The following is a 25,231-nucleotide window of genomic DNA, read 5'->3' as shown; positions in this document are numbered from 1 at the left end:
TGGGAAGTAAGTGCTGCTCTAATGCCCATATCACAGTTGAGGAAACTAAGGCAGAGTGACTTGCCCAGAGTCACCCAACTAGTGAATGTATGAAGCTTGGTTTGAACTCAGGTCTTTCTGACTCCAGACCTTGTGTTCTATCCACTGCCTTTAGGAAAAGCATTGTGTAGGAGGTACTGCCATTTAAAAAATTAATTTATTTTTAACTTTTAACATTCGCTTCCATGAGATTTTGAGTTTTGAATTTTTTCCCCCACTCTCTCCTGCTCCCTCCCCAAGATAGCATGCAATTTGATACAGGCTCTACTTATACATTCATATTAATAATATTTTCACATTAGTCATAATGTAAGAAGAATTAGAATTAATGGGAGGAATCATGAGAAAAAAAGAAACACAACAACAACCAAAAAGAGAGTACAAACAGTCTGCTTCCATCTGCATTCAGATTTCCTTGCTCTTTTTCTGGATGTGGATGGCATTTTCCATCATGAGGCTTGCATTGCTGAGAAGAGCTAAGTCTATCAGGGTCAGTCATCGCACAATGTGGCTGCTACTGTGTACAGTGTTCGCTTGGTTCTGCTTCATTCACTCAGCATCCGTTCATAGAAGTCTTTCCAGGTTTTTCTAAAGTCTGCCTGCTCATCATCTCTTATAGCATAATAGTATTCCATTACATTCATGTACTATAATTTGTTCAGTCATTCCCCAAATGATGGATGTCCCCTCAATTTCCAGTCTTTGTCAGCACAAAATAACCTGCTATAAACATTTTTGTACATGTGAGTCTTTTTTCCCATCTTTATTATCTTTTTGGGGTACAGTCCAAGAAGTGGTATTGCTGGGTCAGAGGGTATGCACAGTTTTATAGCCCTTTGGATATAGTTCCAAAATGCTCTCCAGAATGGTTGGATCAATTCACAACTCCGCCAACAATGCATTAGTGTTCCAATATTCCCACATCTTCTTTAACATTTACCATTTTCCTGCTTGGTCATGTTAGTCAATCTGATATGTGTGATGTGGCATTTCATAGTCATTTTGATTTGCATTTCTCTAATCAATAGTGATTTAGAGCATTTTTCAATATAATAGAGATAGCTTTAATTTCTTCCTCCGCAAACTACCTGTTCATATCCTTTCACCATTTATCAGTTAGGGAATGATTTGTATTCTTATAAATTTGACTCAGTTCTCTATATATTTTAGAGATGAGACCTTTATCAGAGATACTAGCTGTAAAAATTGTTTCCCAACTTTCTGCTTTCCTTCTAATCTTGGTTGCATTGACTTTGTTTGTGCAAAACCTTTTCAATTTAATATAATACAAATAATCCATTTTGTATTTCATAATGGTCTCTCTCTCTTGTTTGGTCATAAATTCTTCTTCTCCATAGATCTGACAGGTAAACTATTTCTTGCCCTCCTAGTTTGCTTATATTATCAGTCTTTATATCTAAATCATGTGCCCATTTTGACTCTGTGTTGGTAAGGGTGTAAGATGTTGGTCTATTCCTAGTTTCTGCCATACTATTTTCCAATTTTTCCAGCAGTTTTTGTTAAATAGTGAGTTCTTAACTTCAGAAGCTGGAGTCTTTGAGTTTGTTACGGTGCTGCCACTTTTGAGCCTGAAGAAGGAAGGAATACAGGAAGCCAGTCCAACTGGTGGCATCAGTTTGTAGCCCTGGTATTTAGAGAGAGAGCCTCTTGGGTGATCTAAGAACCCACTACTGACGTTGTCATCTCTAGTGCTGGATTTATATTGATTTTGAGACCAAAACAAAGACCCTTGGGTAGAAAGGCAAATTTCTGGAGAATTTTGTCTAACAGAGCCATCCATGCCAAGAATATTTAAGCCCTTGGACCATAGATTTAGAGCCAGAAGGACCTTAGAGGCTGTCTAGGTGAACCCCCATTTTACAGAAAAAGACACTGAGGCTTAGAAACATTAAATGACTTCCCTAATCTCACATGGTAACAGAGACAGGGGCTAGGCTCAATTTCTCCAAATTCTGTGCATTTCCCACAATTCCCTACCTTGAAGAGTTGTGAACTCCCTAGCACAGAAGAAGTTTTTTTGCATCATTTGGGAAACTGAACTAATGATTACCTGTAATATCCCTCCTCCTCCTCTGCAGAAGGAGGAAGGAATGATCCCCTCCAGCCCCAAAACTGTTATTCTCTGATTCTGTTTCATCTAGTCTTTCTTAAATTGAACCATGGGCCCAGTTGGCATAGACCCCACTCCATGTTTTATTTTAAAGAAAGCTGAAGCTCAGAAAGGAGCTGAGTTCTTAAGTGAATTGCATTTTATCTTATTTCATTTTATATTTTTAAATGTTGGCTTCTGTTCCTTCCGAGTTGTTGGGTGGGCAGAGAGTGTACTGGAAGTGTATTTTTAGTGTGACATTAAAAAATGTATCATAGACCAGCACAGGAAGCAGCCACTCTTAGGTGAGTCAGTGTATAAATAGCCAAACTGAGTTTTAGTCAAGTGGCGACTGGCCTTTCTGCCGGCTGTGCTGTCCAGCTCCAGCTTGGGAAGGTCTGGCGAGCCTTGGGCCTCTAGGAAACCAAGTCACAAGAGCTGTGGACCACATGAGGATAGAAGCCTTTGGCACAGAGCAAACACTTTGTAAATACTTGTTGGTTGACTGAGTATCAACAGAAGGGCTAAGTTGAGTTCTAGAAAGTGAAGACATTCAAATTGGGACAGTCAGGAGGAACCTGTAGATTGAAGGTTGCTATAGATACTCATTATGGCCATATTCGCCCTCTGTAGTTATAGGTAATAATGAGCTAGTATGTATAGGATGTCGTGAGGTTTTCTTCATCCTCTCTGGTCCTTATGCCTGAGGGCTGTAACTGGCCCTGGAGGGGCCCCTGCCCACCTGGGACAAGATGACAGGCAGGTCACTCATAGAGTTTGGGCCCTGCATCCTCGCCCCGCCAAACAAGGCTGGGCACAAACTGAAGAGATGAATTCTGTGTGAATCACACTGGCCCTCCTCCAGCAACAACACAGCTGGTGAAGCAACCTTGTCACTGGGGCGAAGGCGGCAGCCCTCGGAGGGAATGTCGGGGAGCTCTGGGGTGACATTTGCCTCCTGGCACAGGCCCCCAAAGAGAAACCGGGTCGGGGACAAGGAGAGAGGAGGAGAAGTTGATCACTGGCAACAAATAAGCCCTTGTTTCTTTTGAAATCTGAGCCCACCACCCTCCCTGCCAAGGCTGCTCGGGTCCTATCTCTTGGGCTGTGGAGAAACTAAAGCCATATTAGGAACGAGGAGGTAGGGAGGGGGGATTTAAAGTTTTAAAAAAGGCTCCTTTTTCTGTCTGTGCCCCTTCATGATACATGGTGATTGTGGCAGCAACCCTAATGTTCTCATCTTAGACTAGAGCATAATTAGATGAGGTGAGAGGAGGGAGGTCTGGCTCATCAAAGATCATAGGTTTAGAGTTGGAAGAGACCATAGAGTCTAACTCCAGCTCCTTCACTTTCCAGATGAGGAAACTGAGTCATACTGAGATGAGGTCACACAGCTAAATGTCTGGGGCAAGTTCTGACTCCAAGTCCCATGTCCTTTCCACTCTACCCTAATGTAATAATTATTTCTAGGACAGAATATAGCAACTTTGAGTTGGAAGGCACCTCAGAGGTTATCCCCTCCCCTTCACTTTACAGAGGAGGAAACTGAGGCCCAAAGGACTTGTTAATTGGCCTAAGGTCTCAGAGGTAGTCAAGATGAGAAGGCAGGATTTGAACCTAGGCCCTTTGATGTTAGAGCCAGCTTTGTTTGCTGTCATCATCTGTTTGTGTAGCACAGGCTGGGTGATGTCTAAAGCCCAGCTGATCAGGGCATACCACCCCCATCCCCCAGGCCTCTCGGCTCTCATTCTCCCCCCATTAGCCCGAGACACTTCCCCAGAACCACCCTTGGAGGGGGATGAGGCAAGAATTCAGATCCTGGGCTGAATCTAGGGGGAGAAACTGCTTCCACCAGAGCCAGGGACAACAATGACAACAACCAACAAATCACAGACAACACCACACCAGCACAAGAGTTTATGAATCACTTTCAAGTCTGCAAAGTGTTTACAAATATGAACATACTTGATCTCACAACAACCTTGGGAGATAGGTGCTATTATTATCTCCATTTAAGGGGAGGAAACTGAGGCAAGTGGAAGTCAAGTCCTTTTTCCTGGGTAAATAATCATTCAACATTTATTAAGTACCTACTGTGTGCCAAGCATGGTGTCAAGCACCAGGGATACAAAAACAGGCAAAAAGACAGTCCCTGTCCTCAAGAGACTCAGAGACAACAAGTGAGTACATACAAACCAGCTGCAGATAGATAGATAGATAGAGAGAGAGAGAGAGAGAGAGAGAGAGAGAGAGAGAGAGAGAGAGAGATGATAGATTATGTGTGTGTATATATATTCACATACACACATCATAAATAAGAAACAGGGAAGAGGGAGAAGGCACTAGAATGAAATGGGAAAGCCTTTCTGCAGGTAGTGAGATCTTAGTTGGGCCTTGAAAGAAGCCAGGAAGCAGAGGAGGGAGAACATCCCAGGTGGAGGGGACAGCCAGACAAAATGCCCAGAGCCAAGAGATGGCGGGTCTTATTCAGGTCAACTCTCCAAGACAGGCTCTGAAGTCGGGGCCCTTGACATTCACAGTACCCCCAGCTGCTACCTGAGTCACAGCTGGAATTATTCCCCAGCTGGTTCTTCCCATCCAGGGGACTTTCAAGAGCCCCTAACATGCCTCCTAGGATGGGAGCCTTTGGAGACATCCTGTCTTATCTAACTCCTTCATTTTATATTGATAAGGGGCTCTGAGAAATTAACAGCCGTTAAGTCACATGTCTGGTAAGGCAGAAGATCATAGAATTAGAGGTTGCAAGTGCCTTTTTAACCTGAGGAAACTGAGGCAGAAAGAGGACACATAGGTTCACTTTGAACCCTGCTTCTTTGACTCCAATTTTCCCCCCCTTTCAATGGTCTAGTCCTGGCCCTCCCCTGCCCCATCTCTCCTAGGTCTGCCTTCCCACCATCCTGTGGGCCCCACTCTCCTCATTTGCGTGATCTGTACCGTTGCAAAATTAGCCATCATTTTCTCCTGGGTGCTTGTGTGGGGACGCAGTTATCAGGCTGTGAACGATGTCCTCATCTATTTTTAGGGGCAAGGAATGAAAGGAGCCACATTGATTGCTTTCATAGAGAGAAAATGCAGGTAAACGTTCTCGGTGATAAGTCCCGCCAGCTGCTTGCACACTGTCTGCCTCTTGGGGAGAAAGCAGAGGGAGGCTCCTCTTTGTTGTAATCCCTGCCCACCCCCACCCCCGAGTTGTTCACTGGGCCGGCTGTACCGAATAAGGCATTGTGGGGTTCTAGAGCTAGGAGGACTCTCCTTTTCCTGGACAGGGAGTGGCTGGTCATTGATCTAGGCTCCTGGTGGTAGCCCATAAGAGGCCCAGGGAGCTGAAGAGGCCTTGCTGCTTGACCAGAGCCCAAATACCACCCAGGCCAGCTTCCTTTTCCCTTATCTGTAAAATGAGGTGTTTTCTTAGATGAGCTTTGATGGGTTCATTTTTCTCATGCAAAGGAAAGTTTTCCAGTACATCACATAAAGCCTGGTTTCAACCTTGCTGCCCAGCACACAGTAGGTGCTTAATAAAGGGAATAGTCAAAAGTCTGCCAGGTCCCAAATCAGAGGGCCTGAGTTTTTGCTGCCTTCTCTCCGAGATTACATCCAGTTTATCCTGCCTTGGGTGCACACAGTGGTTTGGGTAAAGGTTAGAGTTAGGGCTGTTTCCCCAAGTAGATGATAAACTCCCTGAGGCAAGGACTGTTACTGCCTTTCTTTGTACATCTAGATCTTAGCCTGGGAGCTGGCACATAGTCGGTGCTTAATAAATGTTTACTGACTTGACTTGATTTCAAACCCCACTTGAGACACCCACCTTTGTGACATCAGACCAGCACTAATGCCAAGGTAAGACTCATGTGCGATGCTTGTGGACTGCGACAAATCAAACCTTTGAAGCCTCTCCCACACTTGGACCCAGACACTTTTGGGAGGAGGAGGAGGGGTGCGCTGCTGCTGAGTGTGGAGTCTCCAGTTCTGGGATGCTCCTAGAAAGCCCTGGCCACATTAAGAGCCTTGCTCCCTTCATAAAGGCATCAGCGGGTGTTGAAAGAAGCCAGTTTGGGTCCTCTTTAAACTGTTAGTTTGGCTGGAGAAAGAATCAGACTTCTTTCCCATTCCAACTGGTGACACCCAAGCCCCAGGGGCATCTTAGGAAAGACTCCAAACTCAATGCTCATTAGGCAGGCAATGAGGCTTCCCTGCAGGACCTGACCCGTCTAATGAAATCCCAGGTCAGGAAGGAACATCAACCTTAAGGAACCCTCTGGCATCCAGACCTGGTGAGAGAAGGTAGGGGAGTCCAGACTCTAATCTTCCTTCCTGGGGTTACCCAAACAGGACCTTGGTGAGTCATGGCACCCCTTCCTGAGGGAGTGACTCTCAGGAGACATAGGCAGCCGTGATGGAGAGAAGCACCGGACTTGGCCCTGGATGTCCAAATCTAGAACTTCAGGGTTCCCTGGCCTGTAGCAAGGACGATGGGATAAAGAGTTGCTTTGACCCCTCTCTGGGCTTCAGTTTCCCCATGGCTAAAAGGACAGAATTGTACCAGATGTTCTTCCGAAGTCTCTTGGTTCTAAATTCTGTGATACTGGTTAAAAAAATAAAGAGAACAGGAGAACAGATTAAGTAATGTCACTGCATCCAGAAGTCCATGAACATGTCAGAATGTCAGCACTTTAGAAATGCTACCTGGAATGGATGGTGATGGCGATCTCTAAGCTGCAGCTACTGGAATAAGGACCCCCCAGGCCGCCCCCCCACCCTTCTCTCTTTTGGTAGACTGACAATCCAGAATGTAGCCTGACGGTCTAAGAAGACCCCAGTAAACTTGAGTTTGCCATGCCAAAGACCAGCAGCCAGGGAAGGAAGGTGTACTCTGTCATACGCCTCTGGAGGGGCTTCTATGAAGTCAGCGTGGAGGTAGTTTTCTATTGAGTTCCTTAGAGGTGTCCTTTTTAGGGAATTTCTCCTAAGATTTCGGAAGCTTTCATCATTTCCTCCCTAGTGGACATTTCCTTGTTCCCATTAGGTTGGGAGGATGGCTTGTCGCTGCTGCGTTTACTTCCCCTGTTGGTCAAGTGAGAAGAAACCAAAAAACTGTCTCTATGATCATGGAGTTTGCGTCCCCATGCGGTTTGGATACAGGCTTAAATTTAACCTCCGGACTCCAGTCTCCCTGCCTCCCAGGCCCCTCCTGCAGAATAGACCTCTGTCCTCTGAAAGCTCAGAGCAGAGGGCCGCTCCTGTAAGATGAGCCTCCTCCAGAACTGGACGGAAATAGTGAGGGGAAACCACAGGCCCACTGCAGCCACCTCTCTGTTAGCATCTTGAATGAATTTTCCATCCTAGGAACGGGGAAGGCTAGATTGTAGCTAGGCAGCAGTTTGGGCAGCAGCTTGGGAAGCACAGGGCTTCATTGGGGGGTCATGGAAGGAAGACAGAGGTCCCAGGGGTCCTCTGGCTAACCTCAAGAGCACTGTGACCCCAATCTGGAGAGGGCTGCGGGCTGGTCCAGCCCACCTGCCTGCCTCCTGGTGAGTTCCCATTTGCGGTGGGTGCCCATTCCTGGTGGGTACATGACTTTCATCTTCTTGTGGGAAGCCTTGCCCACACAGGGCCTGGGAGTCATGAAACTGGTGGTGGTTTATTATAGCCATGGTGCAGTAATTAAACTGGAGATGCTAGGCTACTGAAAAGAGAATGAGTCAAAGACCTGTTGTGCTACCCTACCACACTCAGGCTTTCTGTCCTCAGGTGGGGGACTGAGGGACTTGGGACTACAGAGAATCCTAGAGATGAAAGAGACCTCAAATGTCCTCCATGGAGATAGAAACACTGTGGACCTTTTCCAACAGACATCGAGGTGGAGTCTGAACTTGGGACTTTCCCAGGGCAGATAATGAGCAGTGGAGGCAGAACCTTGAGCCCAAGTTTTCCCTGTTGTAGGCCAGGACTGTCTTCATTATACCATAGTTACTAGATAAATAATCCAAAAAAGGGAAGGATTTCATAAGAATTCCCAGTGTGGAAGTTCTCTCTGCCTCCCCCTGGTCTCTGATTTAGTAGATCATAGATTTGGAGCCAGAAGGGACTTGGAGACCACCTAGTCTAATTTCATTTTGTACATAAGGAAACTGAGACTCAGGGACCTGACCAGCATCCCGAGTAAGTGCTAGTGATAGGAAGGACCTAGATGTTCCTGATTCCAAGTCCAATGCTCTCATCGCCGAATCTCCAGACCTGAGGAGTTTGGGGTGTGGGGGGGGGGGAGCGTGAGGGGGACAGCATTAAAGTGATAGGGTGTAATCCACAGCTAGTATCAAGGTGAGAATTGAACTCGGTTCTCTGTGACTCCAAGGCCAGTCTCTGTGTGTATGTTGTGCATGCTGGTTCCACTCCTGAAGGTCAGACTGTGTACAAATCACTCCCCTGGCCAGCCAGGAGTGACCTCAAGCATCTTTGTAGGGACTGAGCACTTAAAGAAGGAAGAGTTTGACTCCCCTGGAGAAGAAGGTGTAGGGATCCCTGCTGCCTTCTGTGGAGCTCCGGGAGCTATAGGGTGAGGGTGGAGACACTTGGTCCTTTGGATCTGGTTTTCTGGTTGTGGTATTTAAGATGGCAAAGTGTGAGGAGAACTGAAGCATGATCGCCACTTAATGGCGGAATGCAAGAACCAAAGAACTGCTAAGTCAGCTTCCTTCCCTGCATGTACCAAACTCAGTAGTGTCCTTCAAGGGACTGGAAGGCCACAGAAAGATCAGAATGACTTTGGTTTGCACAGGATTATTTGCTGTAGAAGGTCAGTTATAAGTAGATGACTCAGGATTATAGACAGAGTCCACTTAGTCCAAGCCCTCCATTTTACAGGTGGAGAAACCAAGGCAGAGGGAGGCTTATGGATTTTTCTAAGGTCATGCCTCCCTGTGACTTCTACCCTTCAAGCGTAGCCAGACCAAGTCTGACCCTCCTGTCTGTGCCAGCCTTTCAGGCCCTTGGAGACACCTCTCATGACCCCATTCATTAAATCCTGGTTCTTTTCCAGACTAAACATCCTCAGTACCTTCAACTGATCCCACACAATATGAATCATGAGGTAGATAGAATTCTAGGACACCCAAGTTCAGATCCTGCCCTAGTTACTAACTACCTGTGGAATCCTGGGCAAAGTCTTTGTCCTTTTTTAGCCTTAATTCCCTCCTCAGTAAAAGAGGGGTGATAAAAACACTTGTTTCTCAGGTCATTCTGAGTATCGAATGGGATAACATGGGTGAAGCTCTTTAGAAACGTTCACGTGTAAAGCGCTGTATAAATGGAAGCTGTTTGCCATCTTGATCACCCTGTTGGACATTTTTTAGGGTCCCCTCCAGCTTAAAAAGTCTATAATACCCTTTGAACATAGTGTCCACATGGATTTATAGGTGCTCAGTAAAAACCTGTTTGTCCATCAGTCAGTCATCAAGCATGTATTACATGTCTCCTCTGTGCCAAACATCAGCTTTCCTTGTTTGTTCATTTTCAGTTACGTCCTATACTTCATGACCCATTTGGGGTCTTCTTGGCAGAAATACCAGAGTGGTTTGCCATTTCCTTCTGCAGCTCATTTTACAGTTGAGGAAACTGAGGAAAACAGGGTAAAACGACTTGCCAAGTGTCCCACAGCTAGTGAGTGTCAGAGTCTCGGTTTGAACTCAGGAAGATGAGTCTTCCTGACTCAAGGCCCAGTATACCGTGCACTATGGGGCCACCTATGACTACTGCAACAAAAGAGAACTCTTGATCTCAAGTTGTTATAGTTGTAAAGAGTGAATTAGCAAAAATGAACAAGGCAGGGAAGCAATCTGGTGGCATAGCCACCTGCAGGCTTTGTTTTCTTGGTAACTGGGTGAGTCTGCTACGCTCAGGAATCATATGCCCAGTGGATGGCTGACGGCTTTGGGAGGCCCTTCTGGATCTCCCAGGATCCTCAGCCGGCCTGTGCCATACACCACTCTGTTCTCCTTGGCCTTGGCTCTCTCCTCTCCCCAGCCAGACTCCCCAGGAAGTGTCTGGAGGGGCAGGCATCTAGCTAATGATTGTCTGGAGTGCTGATGTCACATGCACCCCATGAGCTGTGATTGGGGAGGGGTACAAGGGGTGTACTCTGGGTGACCTCCAGGCCGCATGTGGAGTCAGAGGCCCGATCCTGGCCCTACTGCCTTGGACATCATGGAATACCTCTGGGCTGACTTGCTCCTCTATGGAGTGAGACATGTGTAGCAGAGAGCCCTTGGGGCCACTCTCAGTCCCATCAGTCTCTCTGTCCTCCCACCTTATCTTCCTCTTCCTACTCTGATCCAACCAATGGCCTCAAAGAAGATCTTCCATCTCCAGACTCCAGACATTTTTACCGGCTGTGGCCCCTGCCTGAGATGCTCTCCCTCCTCATCTCTTGCCTCCTGCTCCTCTCAGGGTTTAGCCCAAATCCCACCTTCTGCTGGAAGTCTTCTTGATCGCCCCACTGTTAGCCCCTTCCTTCCACTGATCACCTCCCACTTCTCCTGTATGTGACTTCTTTGCACATATCTGCTGTTTCCCGTTAGACTGTGATCTCCTGGAGAGTGGGCATTTTTTTCAGCCCCTCTTTGTATCCCCAGTACTTAGCCCAATGTCTGTCACACAGTAAGTGCTCCATAAATGTTTGTTGCTTGCTAGACATTCCTGTTTTCTTGAGGCTCCCTTGACTTGTCTTGAGTCTCCTCTAGTCCCATCCATATCCCTGACCATCCCACTTACTCTAGGGGTCTCTCTTTCTGGATAATCTTTGAGCCTCAGCATCCCTGAAGTCATCCCTCTTTCTCTTAGCTTGTGCCCAGGCCCAGGTGGCCAGCCAGGCATAGGCTAGTGATGCTAGACTTTCTTCCCCCGGTTGATAGCACTGAGCCACTCCTGAAATGCCTTGGGTTTGCTGGACGTCTCCCTCCCTGCTTCTGCAGAATCCCCAGTTACATCCCTGGATCTACTGGATCCTTCCCCCTTCCTGGGATGCCTTCTCTGGAGGTGCTGGTGAGCAAGTTTACTTCAGGCTCTGACATTGTTCCTGTGACCTTTAGAATGCCCTGAGGGGAGTCATTCATTCAGGATTCAGAGAAAAAGCCAGCACCCCCAAAATTCTCAGTTGTGTTTTTCTGTCTGTTTGAAGTTCCTTGGGTAGATCACATCATGATGGGTGGGACCCAATGTCCTCCTTGGACAACACTGTCTCCATGTTCATCACTGTGTATGATGGAGTTTGGATTTAGAGCTGGGACAGACTGGGGACAGTATCTCCTCTCAGATATTTACCTCCCATATAACCCTGGCTATGCCTTTTCACCTCCAAGCCCCGTGGTCTCCAGGAGAAGACTGAACCCAAAGGTCTTCTGTCTTTAATAATAAATGTTTACAAAAGTGTTATATATTCATATGTTGAACATCATATTATGTATTATGTATCTATCATGTATTATAATTATTGATTATATTGTTATTAAATTATATATCAGAATGTATCACACATCACATATAAGTAATGTAATGAATATATTAAATTTTAATTATGTGATTAATAACATATTCTAAATACATGAAACAATACAATATATTAATATGACATATATGTGCCACAACATATTGAATATGACATCATATAATTTAACATGTGATTATATTTTATATGTGCCACAACATGCTATATGAATGTGTTAATGTACAATATATATCATTATAATTAGCATATTAAATATTGTATAATGATGTAAAGTGCTACAAATAGCAGTTTGGGATTCACAAAGCCCTTTATCCACTCTCTCATTTGCTTCTGTGAGGGATTCAGTCAACAAGCATTTCCAGAGCACCCCCTGTGTACCTGAGACTGTGCTAAGAACCATACAGATAGTCTCATTCGCCCAGGGCTGTGACAGTGACCCCAGCACCTTCCCCGATGTGCAGAGCTCAGGAATGGACGCTTCCAGGCTTCTTTTCCATGAAGCTCAAGACCTTTGTCACAAGTCTCCTTTTTTAGGATCCCTGGGGCCTTTTCTAGACTGGGAATTCCTTGAGGGCCCAGATCAGTCTTCCCCATCTGTGTCTCCCCGGTGTCTCTAGGCAATGCGTTGAACTAGCTGATGTGGCCCAGTTGCCAATTTCTGGTTGTTCAGAGCCAGTACCGAGGCAGCCCATTGAAGTCAGCACGATCCGCCTCAGAATTCCTTTGGAAAACCTGGCCAGGCTAACGGGATGGCCCAGACAGCAGCGGCCCGGCTTTGAACTTGGCCAACGGAGTAGAAACCCCACTGAATGGGGAATGGGAGATGCTCTGACCTGGGGATTTTCAAGACATTTTATGTAATGCATTATGTAATGAGAGCCCTGTTTAATCCTTTGGGATTTAATTTTTTGAAGGATATTTGCAGGATCATTTCTCTTCCTTCACAGACTTTGATAAAATAAACGAGACAGGTTGATGGGAAAGGGGGGGGAGGGGTGCCGCTGGCGCTCAGCCTAGTCCGCAGCTCCTTGAAAATGCCTGAGGAAGCCCTAGGGTCCAGGCCTGGCAAGGAGGAGGGACAGGATGAAATGCCTTCTGGAGGCCAGGTCAGGCAGGTGGCAAACACTGAACAGGTGCCGTGCTAAGTAGTGAAGATACTAGCACGGGCCAATCCCTGCCCTCAGGAGGCTCACATTCTAAGGGGGAGGATGGTACGTAAGTAACTGGGGCTTAGAAGAGTATCCAGAGTAGCCGGAGAGTGACCATGGTGGGGCAAGGCTGGAGTCAGTGACCCAACCTTGTACCTGGCACAGGTGTGTCCAGCATGGCAGCGAGGCTTCTGCCACTGCCTAGGAAGGCTCCAGGCACATCCCCCTCTGGGCCAGGTTGGCGGTCTATGTACCTAGGGGCCGTGATCTCCCAAAGGACAGAAGATTTTGTTTGGGAAGGGCGCGTTCAGCAATGGGCGGGAGAATCATAACAGCTGCCGCTGAGCTGAGGGGGCGCTTCACATTTGGTTGTTCCTTTTGCCAGAAGCCTCTTACCCCTGCCCCGCCGCCCCCTCTTCTGTTGACTCTGGGTGCTGATCTCATTGGTAAAGGGATAGAGGGAGACACGCCAAGAGAATCCCATTCTGAAATAAAATACAGACACCCACATACATGTGCGTATCTTTGTATCATACATGTGTGTGTGCGCACAATAAACATATTGATGTGAGGGATACAAAGACAACTGAATTCAACCAGCATTTACTAAATACTTATTCTGCACAAAGCACCAAGGATGCCAAGCAGAAGTAAATAGTCCCTGCCCTGAAGGGCATTGGGGGGGATACCCAAATACCCAACATTGCCCTATCACTTTACCTATATTCCCTTGTTGGAGCCTCACAAGCCTGTGAAGTAGGTATTATCCCCATTTTATAGATGAGGAAATTGAGGCTCAGGATGACTAAATCACTCGCCTAGCTATTGTCAGACAGGATTTTTGAGCCGAGATTTCCCATCTCCAAGCATGTTTCTCTCTCTCTCTCCCCCTCTCTCCCCCTCTCTTCCCCTACACCCTTTCCTTCTCCCTCCCTCTCTCCCTCTCTCTCTCAGCTACACCAGGCTGTCATTCAAATAATTTACACATAAATCAATGTGAGAAATTCTGAAGACTGAGGTGGTAGTGGGTGTATTAACAAGTGAACGCCTGAGGCAGGGCTGGCTGATCTGACTGGAAGCTTCAGACATTCCGTGAATTCCCAGCGTTGTGAATATCATGTTTCCTCCTCCTTTCTTTGCTCCCCATTGGATGTACAGTTGGATTCTTTAACTGTTTGGGTGGCTCCCTGTGTCCCAGGTGCTCAGCACAGTACCTGGCACATAGTAGACACTTCATAATGTTTATTGAATTGAATTAATTTGATTAATTAAACCCATTTTTCTTGCAGAAGAGAACGCAGAAGTCTCCTTTGATGTCTCCTTGGCTTATCGCGATGACATGGTCACAGAGTGGATAGAAATGACCCACGAGAGAGTGCCCCGGAAACTCAAATGTACCTTCACCTCCCCCAAGGTATGTCCTACAGCAGATTTGGGGAAGGATTTTCTTGTTTGGGACATAGAAATGTGAGCGATAGAGGCTGTTCAGTGGAGCCAGAGCACATTTAGGGTGAGGGTCAGGAGCATGTGTTAACTACCTTTTACATTTAGGTGGAAGTTTCAGTTATTGTTTGGTTGTTTTTCAGGAATGCCTGACTCTGTGACCCCATTTGGGGTTTTCTTGGCAAAGATACTGGAGTGGTTTTCCATTTCCTTCTGCTCATTTTACAAGTGGGGAAACTGAGGCAAACAGGGTGAAGTGACTTGCCCAGGGTCACATAGCTAGTAAGGGTCTGGGGCCAGATTTGAACTCAGGTCTTCTGGATTCTGGGTCCAGGGCTCTATCCATTGTAGCACTCCTTAGGTAGAAGGCCTGAGTTCAAATCCTGACTCAAATACTTAAATCGTCAAACATTTATCAATCACTTAACCATGTACCAGGCACTGGAGTAAGTCTGCAGATAGGAAAAGTAAAACCGTCTCTGCTCTCCAGGAGCTTGTATCCCAACTTGGGGAACACAGCCTGGAATATGCAAGCTATGTGCTGAGTAAACAGAAGGTGACCTTGGAGTGGGAGAAGGGAGGAGGGGGAAGGGAAAGAGGCCAGGCAGGTGGTGTTTCTGTTAAGTCTGGTGGGAAGCCAGGAATTCTGAGAGATGGGACGGAGAAGTAGGGGCATTCCAGGTAGGGCAGCAAGGTTGTAGGGATGTGGAAAGGAGTGACCCAAGCAAAGATTGAAAAGGTTGGAAGGGTCAGGTTGTAAAGCGCTTTCAGTGCCAAAGAAAGGCGTTCCTCTTTGGTCTTATATGGAGCAGGAGAGGGCTATGGCCAGACCTCTGCTTTTTAGTAAGATCACTGGTGACTGAGTGGAAGATTGATTGGACCAAGGAGACACCGGAGGCAGGGACACCGGTTAGGAGACTTAAAATAGTCCTGGGGAGTGACAAGGGCCTGAACTAGGGGGTTGAAGGCTGTGTGAGCAGAGAGAAGGGACTGTGTGTGTGTGTGTGTGTGTGTGTGTGTGTGTGTGTGTGTGTGTGAAGGCATCTGAGTGACCAGTAGCAGTCTTCTTCCTGGCTTCACCTGTTCTGGAATGACAGGATGGGCCCCACGTGATGGCTCTCCAGCCTGTGGTTCTGGGCCCTGGCAGCCCCTGGAGCTTTTTACCCTGACTTCTTCACGTTCAAAGCCCTAGCCTCATGGGCTGCCCTGCTCTGCTGGTCTCTTGGACAGCACCTGCTTTTGTCTGCCCCCAAATTATTCCAGACATCAGAGCCAGGCACGTGCTAAAGGGCTCAGTGAAGTCTCTCTCTTTCTGTCTCTGTCTCTTGCTCTCACTCCTTCTATCTCTGTCTTTCTCTTCCTGTCTCTTTGGCCATTCCTCTGTCTCTCCCTCGCTCGCCCTCCTCCCCAGCTTGCACCGTCTTAAGAGAAGCACTTGTTTCCTCAGCTGGGTGGCTTGGATTTGGCAGCATTCCGCTTGGATGTCTCTGTCATTGCCTGTTTCCAGCCTCATTCATCAATGCCTCGTGAGCACAAGGAGCTGCGTTTGGGTTTTATTTGTTTTACTCTTTCTCGAACTGAACTTGAGATTTCATGGGGGGAGAGAGTTCCTGGCGAGGAAGTTCCCTGCACTAATGCAAAGTCGCACCTTCTCTGGGGTCTCATCTTGGGGTGTCCAGCCAATGTACATGCCAGAGGCAGGACTCTGAACCCAGCTCTTGTTGACCCTGAGGTCCAATTCAATCTGTCCTAGAGATGATTCCACATTGCTTCTCAGGCACTAGGGAGACAAATACAAAATGGTGTCTGCCACAGCATGGACAGAGTCCACTGAGTCCTAGGAACACAATTTTAGAGCTAGGAGGGAACACTGAGTCCAGTCCTTTCACTTTAGAGATGAGGAAACTGAGGCACAGAGGTTAAATAACTTATCCAGCGTCACTTAGCTAGTGAGTGTCTGAAACTGGTTTGGATGAAAGATACCGCAATTCCTCCCTGTCCCCCCTCTTTGTCCTTGCTTTGGGGGGAGGAAACTAGGGTGGTCTGTGTTGGCGGGTGGTCCTCGGAGCCCCAGGAGCCCTCTATTAAAGGGTCTAGAGCTGGAAGAGTCCCCAGTGGTCAGCAGGTCCAAACCTTTCACTTCATAGACTAGGAAACCCAGGCAAGGAGGAATTTGCCTGTGGTCACACAGGTGGTCAGGAGTAGTGCTAAGATGCGGACTCCACTCTGAAAAAAGGGAAACAGCAGGGGGAAATGGGAACTTTGGGTGAGGGAAGAAGCGAGAGGCTGGGTTTTCTGGAGCCCAGGCTCAGGGCGTAGGCAAAGAAAGAGAAAATCATTCCCATGATAACAGGGGAAGAGCCAGGTAGATGGGGGAAGGGCTCAATCTGAAGATGGCAGGGCTGTTTACAGCAGACCACGTGAGCCTCACGTCAGCTTGTCAAGCTGAAGGGGCATGTGGTAGTTTTTTTAAATCATAATTTAAAGTCTTAAGAACAAAATAGCAATTTGGGCACATGATTTTAAGAAAGATTGTCTCAGTTTCCACAGGGTATTTGTAGAGGACTGGGGGGAAGAGGAGGATAGAGTTAACAAAAAGCTGCCCAAGATGGCTCCTTAATTATCTGCTCCTTAATTATCTGTGGGGTCTGTGGCTTCCCTCTGTGAAGCCTTCAGACTCCAAAAGGTGTGAAGAAAATGAATCACTGGATCTGTCCCCCGTGACAGCAATTTAAATTTAGTCTGGGGTGTCAGAGCTGCAATCAGAAATGACTTCAGAGCTGGGGGCCTGGTGGAAAGGACCCGCCAAGGAAAGAATCAAAGTCTCTACCACCTGCTGTAGTTTGTCCTAATTAGCTGCTCCATCAGGAGGCTGGGGGCGGGTTCCTTTCCAAATCTGTTAGCAACTCACTTTGGCAAAATCTAGGTTCTGCTTGGAAATCTCCACTGGATGGTGTGAATTTTCATGTGCGCCCTATTGGCCAAGCAGATGGTTGAATATCTGCCTGAATTCAGGGGGTCGGCCAAGGGGGCTACACCTGGGATTGTAGTGGTATGGGGTAGGGGGTCCTGGGTGAGGAAGCTCCCTCTGCCAATGCAGGCCACAACCTTCTTTGCAATGCATAGTCCTTAGGGGGTCTTACCCTGGGGTCTGTGAATTTCCTAAAAATATATTGTGCTAACTACCTTTTAACATGATTGATTTCCTTTGTAATCCTGTGTATTTTATGCTCTGCCTTCAAAACCATTATCCTGAGATAAGGCCCATAGGTTTCAGGAATCTAAGGAATACAGAAAGATTCCCAAAGGAATCTAAGGCATACAGAAAGGTGAAAACACCCCAGGATGGCTGCGCAAAGCCCAAGCCCACAGCACTCTCAAGTGTGCCTGAACAAGACTAAGAGGCAGTTGGGATGTATTTAATTAACCAAATAAATAAAAATCCAGCAAAACAGAAGTAACATTACATTTTAAAATTAAGTCCCATGTGTATTGGAGTGATATCGCTGCACTAGAACAATGGGACATGGTACTTGAACCCAGGGCTTAGGGGTTCTCACGCTGCTGCTTCATGAAGGTGAGGCACCATAGACTCCTAGGGAAGAGGCCCTACTGACCAAGTCCCTCCCCTGTGTTCTTCTCTCTGGACTCTGAGGCTTCACACGGAGCACCGACCCCTCCCCACAGTGGCTCAGCCTCTCCACCTGGATACTCTTCCCCATCTGAGTCTTCCTGCCCTCCTCTCTCTTGGTTCTCCCTCTCCTGGTCTGTTGGCTCTTTTCCAGTCTTCTTGGTTGACTCATCTGCCATTGTATGGGCCCTACCTGTGAGAGACTTGTGTCTCCAGCTCCTTCTCTTCTCCCTCTATGTTCTTGTTCTCAGTGTCATCATCAGCTCTCATGGGTCCAATAATCACCTCTCTGCAGATTCCAGGTCCCCACATCCAGCCTCAGTCTTTCCCCTAAGCATCAGTCCTGGATCACCAGCCACCTCCTGTCATCACCATACATGTCATACTGTTTGTCCCAGAGATCTCTCAGACTCATCATGTCCTACAGAGCTCACCTTTCCCCTAAATCCACCTTCCAATTTCTGTTAAGGCACCACCATTCTTTCTACTCTTAGCTTCATAGCCTCAGTGAAACACTGGGCTCCTCATGCTCTCTCCCTCTATTCATCCAATTTCTCACCAAATCTCACTGTTTCTACCTTCCCCAAATCTCATATCTGACTCCTCTCCACTCACACAGCCACCATCTTATTTTGGGTCATCACCTTTTTTTTTTTTTTTTTTGAGACAATCGGGGTTAAGTGACTTGCCCAGAGTCACACAGCTAGTAGGTGTCTGAGGCTGGATTTGAACTCAGGTCATCCTGACTCCAAGGCTTGCACTCTATCCACTGTACTGCCTAGATACCCCAACTCATCACCTCTTGCTGAGATTATTGTAATGGCCTCCTAACTGGCCTCCCTGCCTCCAGCCTGTCCTATATATCCTATATGCTGTTGCCAAGGAACAGCATATAGCATATCTCTAAGGAAAGATCTGAATTTTATTCCCCTGCTGAGTAAACACTATTGGCTTCCTAATGCCCCCAGAATATTAATTCACAAGCTGGCCCCAGTCTCCATTCTCATCATCCATTCCTTGCTGTCCAACCAAACAGGCCTTTCCCCTGCTCCTCTACCATGGTGCCACTTCCTTTCGTCTTTATGTGTGTTGGTTTTTTCACATGCCCCTTTCTCCCTCCCTCCACCTTCCAGATTCCTTCGCTTTGTAGAAGATGTAGCTTAAGCACTACTTTTTGCATAAAACGTTTCTTGATCTACCCAACTGCTAGTGTTCTCCCTCTCTAACCACTTTTATTTAACTACTTTATACCAGGTAGACAACTAGATAGTGCAGTGGATAGAGTGCCAGGCTTTGGGTTGTGAAGATCTGGGTTCAAATCCTCAGACCCTTTTTAGCTGTGTTATCTTAGACATGTCATTTAGCCTACATCAGTCTCCGTTTGCTCATTATTAAAACGAGCACAGTAGCCTATGCCTCAGAAAGTTATTGATCAAACAAGATGATAGATCACAGTGCCTAGCACATAGTAGGTAATTCTCAAATTGAGTATATGTAAAGAGCTTTGAAAATCTTCGAGTGCTGTATAAATGTTGGACGTTATTTTTACTGATTCTCTTTGTATTTATTCCGTACGGATTTTATACATATCATACGTCATTGTCGTCTCCCCTGATTTGATCTAACCTGGTAGAGAACAGTGATCATGTCTTTGTTCCTATTTGTATCATCCTGGCCTGGCACAGTGCTTGGCACATAGTAGGGGCTTAGTGTATGCTCACTGGTTGATTGATTGACCCAAAGAATAACCATGAGTGGTTCCCTATTAGCCTGGAAAGAGATCTCCAGGGAAGTGCCCCTGAGCTCTGTCATTGGTCCTTTGCTATTTCACCTAAACCCGTGGAGTAAAATCCATTGATTGCCCCTCTCATGCCAGAATCATAGAATATCCGAGGGTGAGGAGAAACCTCTTTGACCATGCATGGAGGCCAGTCAGTACTTGAAAGGATCCCCAGTATAAGATACATCCCAAAATTTTGTACCCGAAGAAACCAAACAAAGCCTAAAGAGATTTAGTGATTTGCCCTAGGTTCCACAATGAATAATTGTGTGGATTTGAACTCAGGTCCTCAGACTCCAAATCTATTCTTCTTTTCATTGACTTTCACTGCCTCTCATCCTCAGTAGTGACTAAGAGTCAGGACTTGGATTCTAATCTTAACCCTCTTAATGATTAACTTTGAGATCCTGAGTGAGTTGCAAAGCTCCTCTGGCCCTTACTTCATTTGTCTCTAAATGAAGGAGTCAGACCAGATGGACTCTGGACAATTTTGCCTCCAGAATTCTGTGATTCTACAATTTGTCCTTAGTTCATTGTGTGCTCCAGCCAAACTAGAATCCATCTCAAAAATTCTTACATGAAGAGTCCTTTGAGAAGATCTAGTCTACTTCCATCATTTTACAGATAAGGAAACTAAGACTCAGAAGGAGAGAGTGACTTGACCAAGACCTCCAAGCTAGGAAATAGCAAGCTGGGATCTGTCATCCTCCTCCTCTTCTGCTTCTTTGTCTTGAGGAAGCAAAGTGATGGAGTGGCAAGGGCTTGGGTGGACGGATGGGAGCCCATGTCCCAACATTTTACCACTTACTTCCTGACTGGGATCTTGGGAAAATAAATTAACTTAGCTGTACCAAGACTCTGTCATTTAAACAAAAAGGTTCTACTATGTTATTTCTAACATCCATTCCACATCTTTGTCCTCTGTCAGTAAGTCAAGAAGCATTTATTAAGGCCCTACCATGTGCCAGGCCCCGTCCTAAGCACTAGGGACTCAAAGAAAGGACTTTCTGTAGCGAGTGGTACATGAGCTGATGAGGCTTCAAACACCAGGTTTTCTCAGGCTCAGATGAGAAGAGTAACCCAGGCCCAGAGGCAACAGATGAATTCTGGAAATTGTGAGCAGGCCAGTTTGGCTCCAACGTGGAGTCTGTGTTACAGAGCATGATGTGAAGTCAGCCCAGAGCAGCAGGTAGGAGCCAGATCCTCAGTGAGTCTTCATGGACAAGGTGAAGAGCTTGTGCTTTGTTCTAGAGGCAGCTGAGAGCCGCAAAAGGTCTTTAACGTAGGGTAGGTCACACCTAGGCTATAGGAATGTTGGTCTGGTAGCTGTGTGGAGGATGGGTTGGAGAGGAGAGATTCAGGAAACTCTAATTAGGAGGTGGTTGGAGTCCTCAAAGTAAAAGGGGACGAGGGCTTGAGCCAGAGTAGTCGTTCTGTGAGTAGAGAAAAAGGAATAGGCATGAGAGATATTGGAAAGGTGGAATCAGCATAATTTAGACATGGTGGTATGAGAGTGATGAACTGATTCTGAGACTGTGAACCTGAGTGATCCAAAGAATGATGGTGCCCTCAACTAAAACAGGGAAGCTTGACTGCAGCAGAAATCAGTTTAGGGGAGACTATATGAAGTTCTGGTTTGGACATGTTGAGTTTGAGATGCCTATGGAAAAACCAGGTGAGGATATCCAGAAGACAGCTGGTGATGGGTAAGTAAAACTCAAGAGAGATAAAGTCTGGATCTATGGATCTAGGAGTCCTCTATATAGAGATTATAATGAAACCCGTGGGAACTGACCAAATCACTGAGAGAAAAGATATAGGAAGAGCAAAGAAGGCCAAGTCACAGTCTTTGGGGGATACCCATGGTTTGAGATCATGGGTATTCAACAAAGGAGAATTAGAAAGAGCAGCTGGATAGGTGGGAAGAGAACCTGGAGAGAAGTGTGTCAGGAAAGTGAGAGTAGCCAGGAGGAGGGACAGATCAGCAGTGGGTAAGGTTAAAGAAAAGGGGGCAGGGAGTAAGAAGTGAGAACAGGTCATCAGATTCAGCAGCTCAAAGACCATTGGTAATGTTGGAATGAGCAGTTTCACTGAATGAAGAGGTCTTACCATGAAAGACTGAGAAATGAATGGGTGTTTAGGAAGTAGAACCTGGGCACATAGGTAGCTTTTGCTCATGTTTTGGCTGTGAAAGGAAGCAAAGAGGGAAGATGAGATTTTGAGAGAATGGTGGAGTCAAGTGAAGATTTTTGTTTTGTTTTTAGGAATAAGGTAAACTTGACTAGGTTTGTAGACAACAGAGGAGAGACCGAAGATTAGAGAAGGTGGGAATGGAGTGGGCATGACTATGGTGACAAAATACATGAGAACCACAGGGTCCTCCCTACAGAAGCCCACTAATGAGGGTCACAGCTTAGAGCTGGAAAGGACTTCAAAGGGCCACCCTCTTCATTTACAGGCAAAGAGATGAAGAGTTCACCTAGGTAGTTTAAAAGTCAGAGGAAAGATTGAAGTCCAAATCCTCTGCTGTTGCATTCAGAGTTCTTTCTTTAATAAAATTTAATTTTTCCCCCTACTTTACAAAAATTTCATTTCTCTCCCTCCTACCTCCTCCAAACATCAAAAAACAAAAAAAAGAAAAAGGAAAGCCTCATAACATATTTTCATAGTTAAAACAAATCCCTACATTTACCATCCAAAGAGTGTATTTCTACTTTCTGTACCTTGAGTCCAGCATCACCACCCCATCGGGAGGGGATAGAGAATAGATTTCCTCATTGGTCCTCTGGGATCATCGTTGCTCATTGCATTCCTCAGAATTCTAACATCTTTCTAAGTTGTTTGGCCTTACAATGTGGCCCTTATTGTATAGATGTTTCTTTTGCTTCAACTCACTTCCTTTTGCATCAGTTCATACAAATCTTCCCAGTTGTCTCTGGCCCCATCCCTTTCATCATTTCTTGTGACCTCATTGTGTTCCATGAGATCCTTAATCTGCTCAGGCATTCCCCAGTTGATACTCCAGTCTTCTTTCCACAATACACCATTTCCTACCCACCCAGACTTGACCCATTCTAGAACCTCTGGTGCCCTGTTTCCCATAATCCTTGTGTGTCTAATTCCTTCTCCTCTGCTTTGCTGGCAACTAGGTTACAGTTTAGTCCTTTACACACTTTATCTCCTTCAGTCCTCACAACAGCTTTGTGAGGTAGGTGCTATTATTATCTCCGTTTTACAGGCAGGGAGACTAAGGCTGAGAGACTGAGTTATACTCCCAGGATTATACAGCTAGCATCTGGGATAGAAGACTAACTCAGGTCTTGCTCATTCTGAGCCAAACACTGTACCACCTCACTGCCTCCTAGAATGGGGAGAATGTCAGGCTTTGAATCCAGCATTGAATCAAATGGAAGTTGTCTTTTTCCTCCCAGAAAAAAATTTCTTGATTAATTCTGAGGCTCCTCCATATAGCATGCTCACATAAGGGTACACACACACGCATACACATACGGGAATAACTTCTGTCTCAAAAAGAACAAAATTTGTTTTCTGAAAGGAAGCTCTCCTTTGTCCTGTCTCTGCTTCCTGTTCACGCCTGCCATCTTGCCCAGAGGGCAGGGGACTAACCTGGCTGGCCAAATGAGACTTTAGGGCCCCTTGGTTCAGTGCCTGGAAATATCAGGGCTCCCATTCAGAGATCTCATTGGTGGTTTCCTTACTGTCTGAATTTCCACCCTGCCATGTCTCTGGTCCCATTCTCTCATCTGTCCACACTCTGCACATTCTTATTTCCATGCCAAGGAGCTGGGCAATCTTCATGCCTGTGAAGAGAACATTTTGTACTTTCCCAAATAATAACTTTTCTCATGAAAGTAACCTTGATCAAGCATCATGACTGTTTACATACAGTAGGTGGACACTGTCTAGAAGATTTAAAGACTGTTGACAGAGATCCCCACATAGTCTTCGTAAGGCATGTGTCTGTCATCAATCCCCTACTCCAGAGCCTTCAGCAGCTCCCTATTATCTCCCAAATAAAACAATATTCTTCAGTCTAGCATTCAAAGCCTTTTACCGTCTGGCTAGGTTGGTCTGTGGGGGCATGGGCAAATCTTCTAGATACTTGAGGGCAGAGAATTCCATTTTTATCTGTGTTTTTCCAGCACCCGGCACATAATAGGTACCTAATAAATGCTCACTGGATGGAAATGGATCTGAGTAATATGCATTTTCCATATCCTTACCTTTTTCTTCCCTTTAGAATGGCCATGGATTTCACTGGGCAGCCTTGGTAGAGCTTCAGGGCTCCACATTAACTGATAATCATGTGCTCATCTACATCCTTTGGTTAGAAGTTTCAGAGATGAATTTAGGCTCATGATGTTGGGGAGAGCCTCCTAATGACCAGACCTGCCCCACATTGGAATGCTCTGACTCAGAGTATTTCCATTTTCAATGATAAGTTGGGTGACCCATGGATGAGAGGGATAGGATCACAGATATAGACCCAGGAGCGGACCTCCAAGGCTGTCTCATCCAGCCCTCATTTTACAGAGAAGGAAACTAAACTTGGGGAGGCCCAAGACCTGCCCAAGATCTCATAGGGAGTGTCAGAGGTACAGTATAGTAGGTCCAGCACAGGGACTCTGTTATCTCCTTTTCAAGAGTAAGCAGAGGCTGGTTGTGGCCTGGGGAGATGCCTTGGGACATGAAATGGATCCACCACCAGCCTCTACCCCCCTCCTTTCCCTCCAGATTCCAGAACATGAGGGCCGTTACTATGATTGTGATGTTCTCCCTTTCATGGAAATTGGGACTGTGGCTCACAAGTACTATCTCTTCAACATCCGGCTACCAGTGAATGAAAAGAAGAAAATCAACGTCGGTATTGGGGAGATCAAGGACATCCGCCTGGTGGTGAGTGTCCATCAGGGGCCCGTTTAGGGGTCTCGCTGCTGATGGGCCCGGCACACTTCCTGTGAAATGCATGTTCTGAGGACGTGGTGCATGTTCTCAGAGCACTGGCCATCTGACTTAACTAATGTAAGCCACTTGCCTCCCTCAAAAAATGGGAAGGATCGTGGCTGCTGCTGGTTTCTCAGGGGCAGGGAGCTGTGGGTAGTGGGGAGGCGTAGTGGGTAGAAGGCAGGACTTAGTGTCAGGAAGACTTGAAATAGCAGCCTCAGGAGGACCAGAATTGGCATGTTTCAGGTGAAGCTTTCTTTTCCTGAATATAAAACTTTAACCTCTTGGGAAGCAATCTGCTCCCCACGTTCAGAGTTCAGAGAGGAACAGACCCTGTTGAGCTCGCCCACTATTCTGATAAGGGAAAAGAGCTACTCCAAATCTCCATCCTGTTAGCTCTCTTTTCCCTTCCCTGTCACCAGTGGGCAAGTCCACCTCTCTGAACCTCCATGTGCTCAGGCAGAGAACTAGGGTGGGGATCCTAGCCACTCTCAATTAGTGTACCCTGAAAGAGAGTTAGTGTTAACTCTACCCAGAAACCAGCTTCTCCCTGAACCCTTCCCCCATTTAGTGTCAGAAAATCTCTCTTAGACCT

At 46.4% G+C, this 25,231-nt stretch overlaps 1 protein-coding gene across 10 annotated transcripts in view; it reads left to right on the top strand.

The window, feature by feature from the left end:
* Positions 1-25,231, top strand: part of WLS (Wnt ligand secretion mediator) — a 207,855-nt gene that overhangs the window by 64,231 nt on the left and 118,393 nt on the right. For all 10 annotated transcript variants that reach the window (XR_011975891.1, XR_011975890.1, XR_011975893.1 and 7 more), the window contains exons 3-4: positions 14,107-14,231; positions 24,427-24,588. Coding sequence is in view for 5 of the 10 variants with exons in the window: in XM_072649803.1 (XP_072505904.1) it covers positions 14,107-14,231; positions 24,427-24,588 (287 nt within the window). In the remaining 5 variants the exon portion in view is untranslated. The remainder of the gene's footprint in view (positions 1-14,106; positions 14,232-24,426; positions 24,589-25,231) is intronic.

The sequence above is a fragment of the Notamacropus eugenii genome, chromosome 2 (genome assembly GCF_028372415.1).
Source record: "Notamacropus eugenii isolate mMacEug1 chromosome 2, mMacEug1.pri_v2, whole genome shotgun sequence".
NCBI classification, from domain to species: domain Eukaryota; kingdom Metazoa; phylum Chordata; class Mammalia; order Diprotodontia; family Macropodidae; genus Notamacropus; species Notamacropus eugenii.
This window is presented reverse-complemented; position numbering and strand designations above follow the sequence as displayed.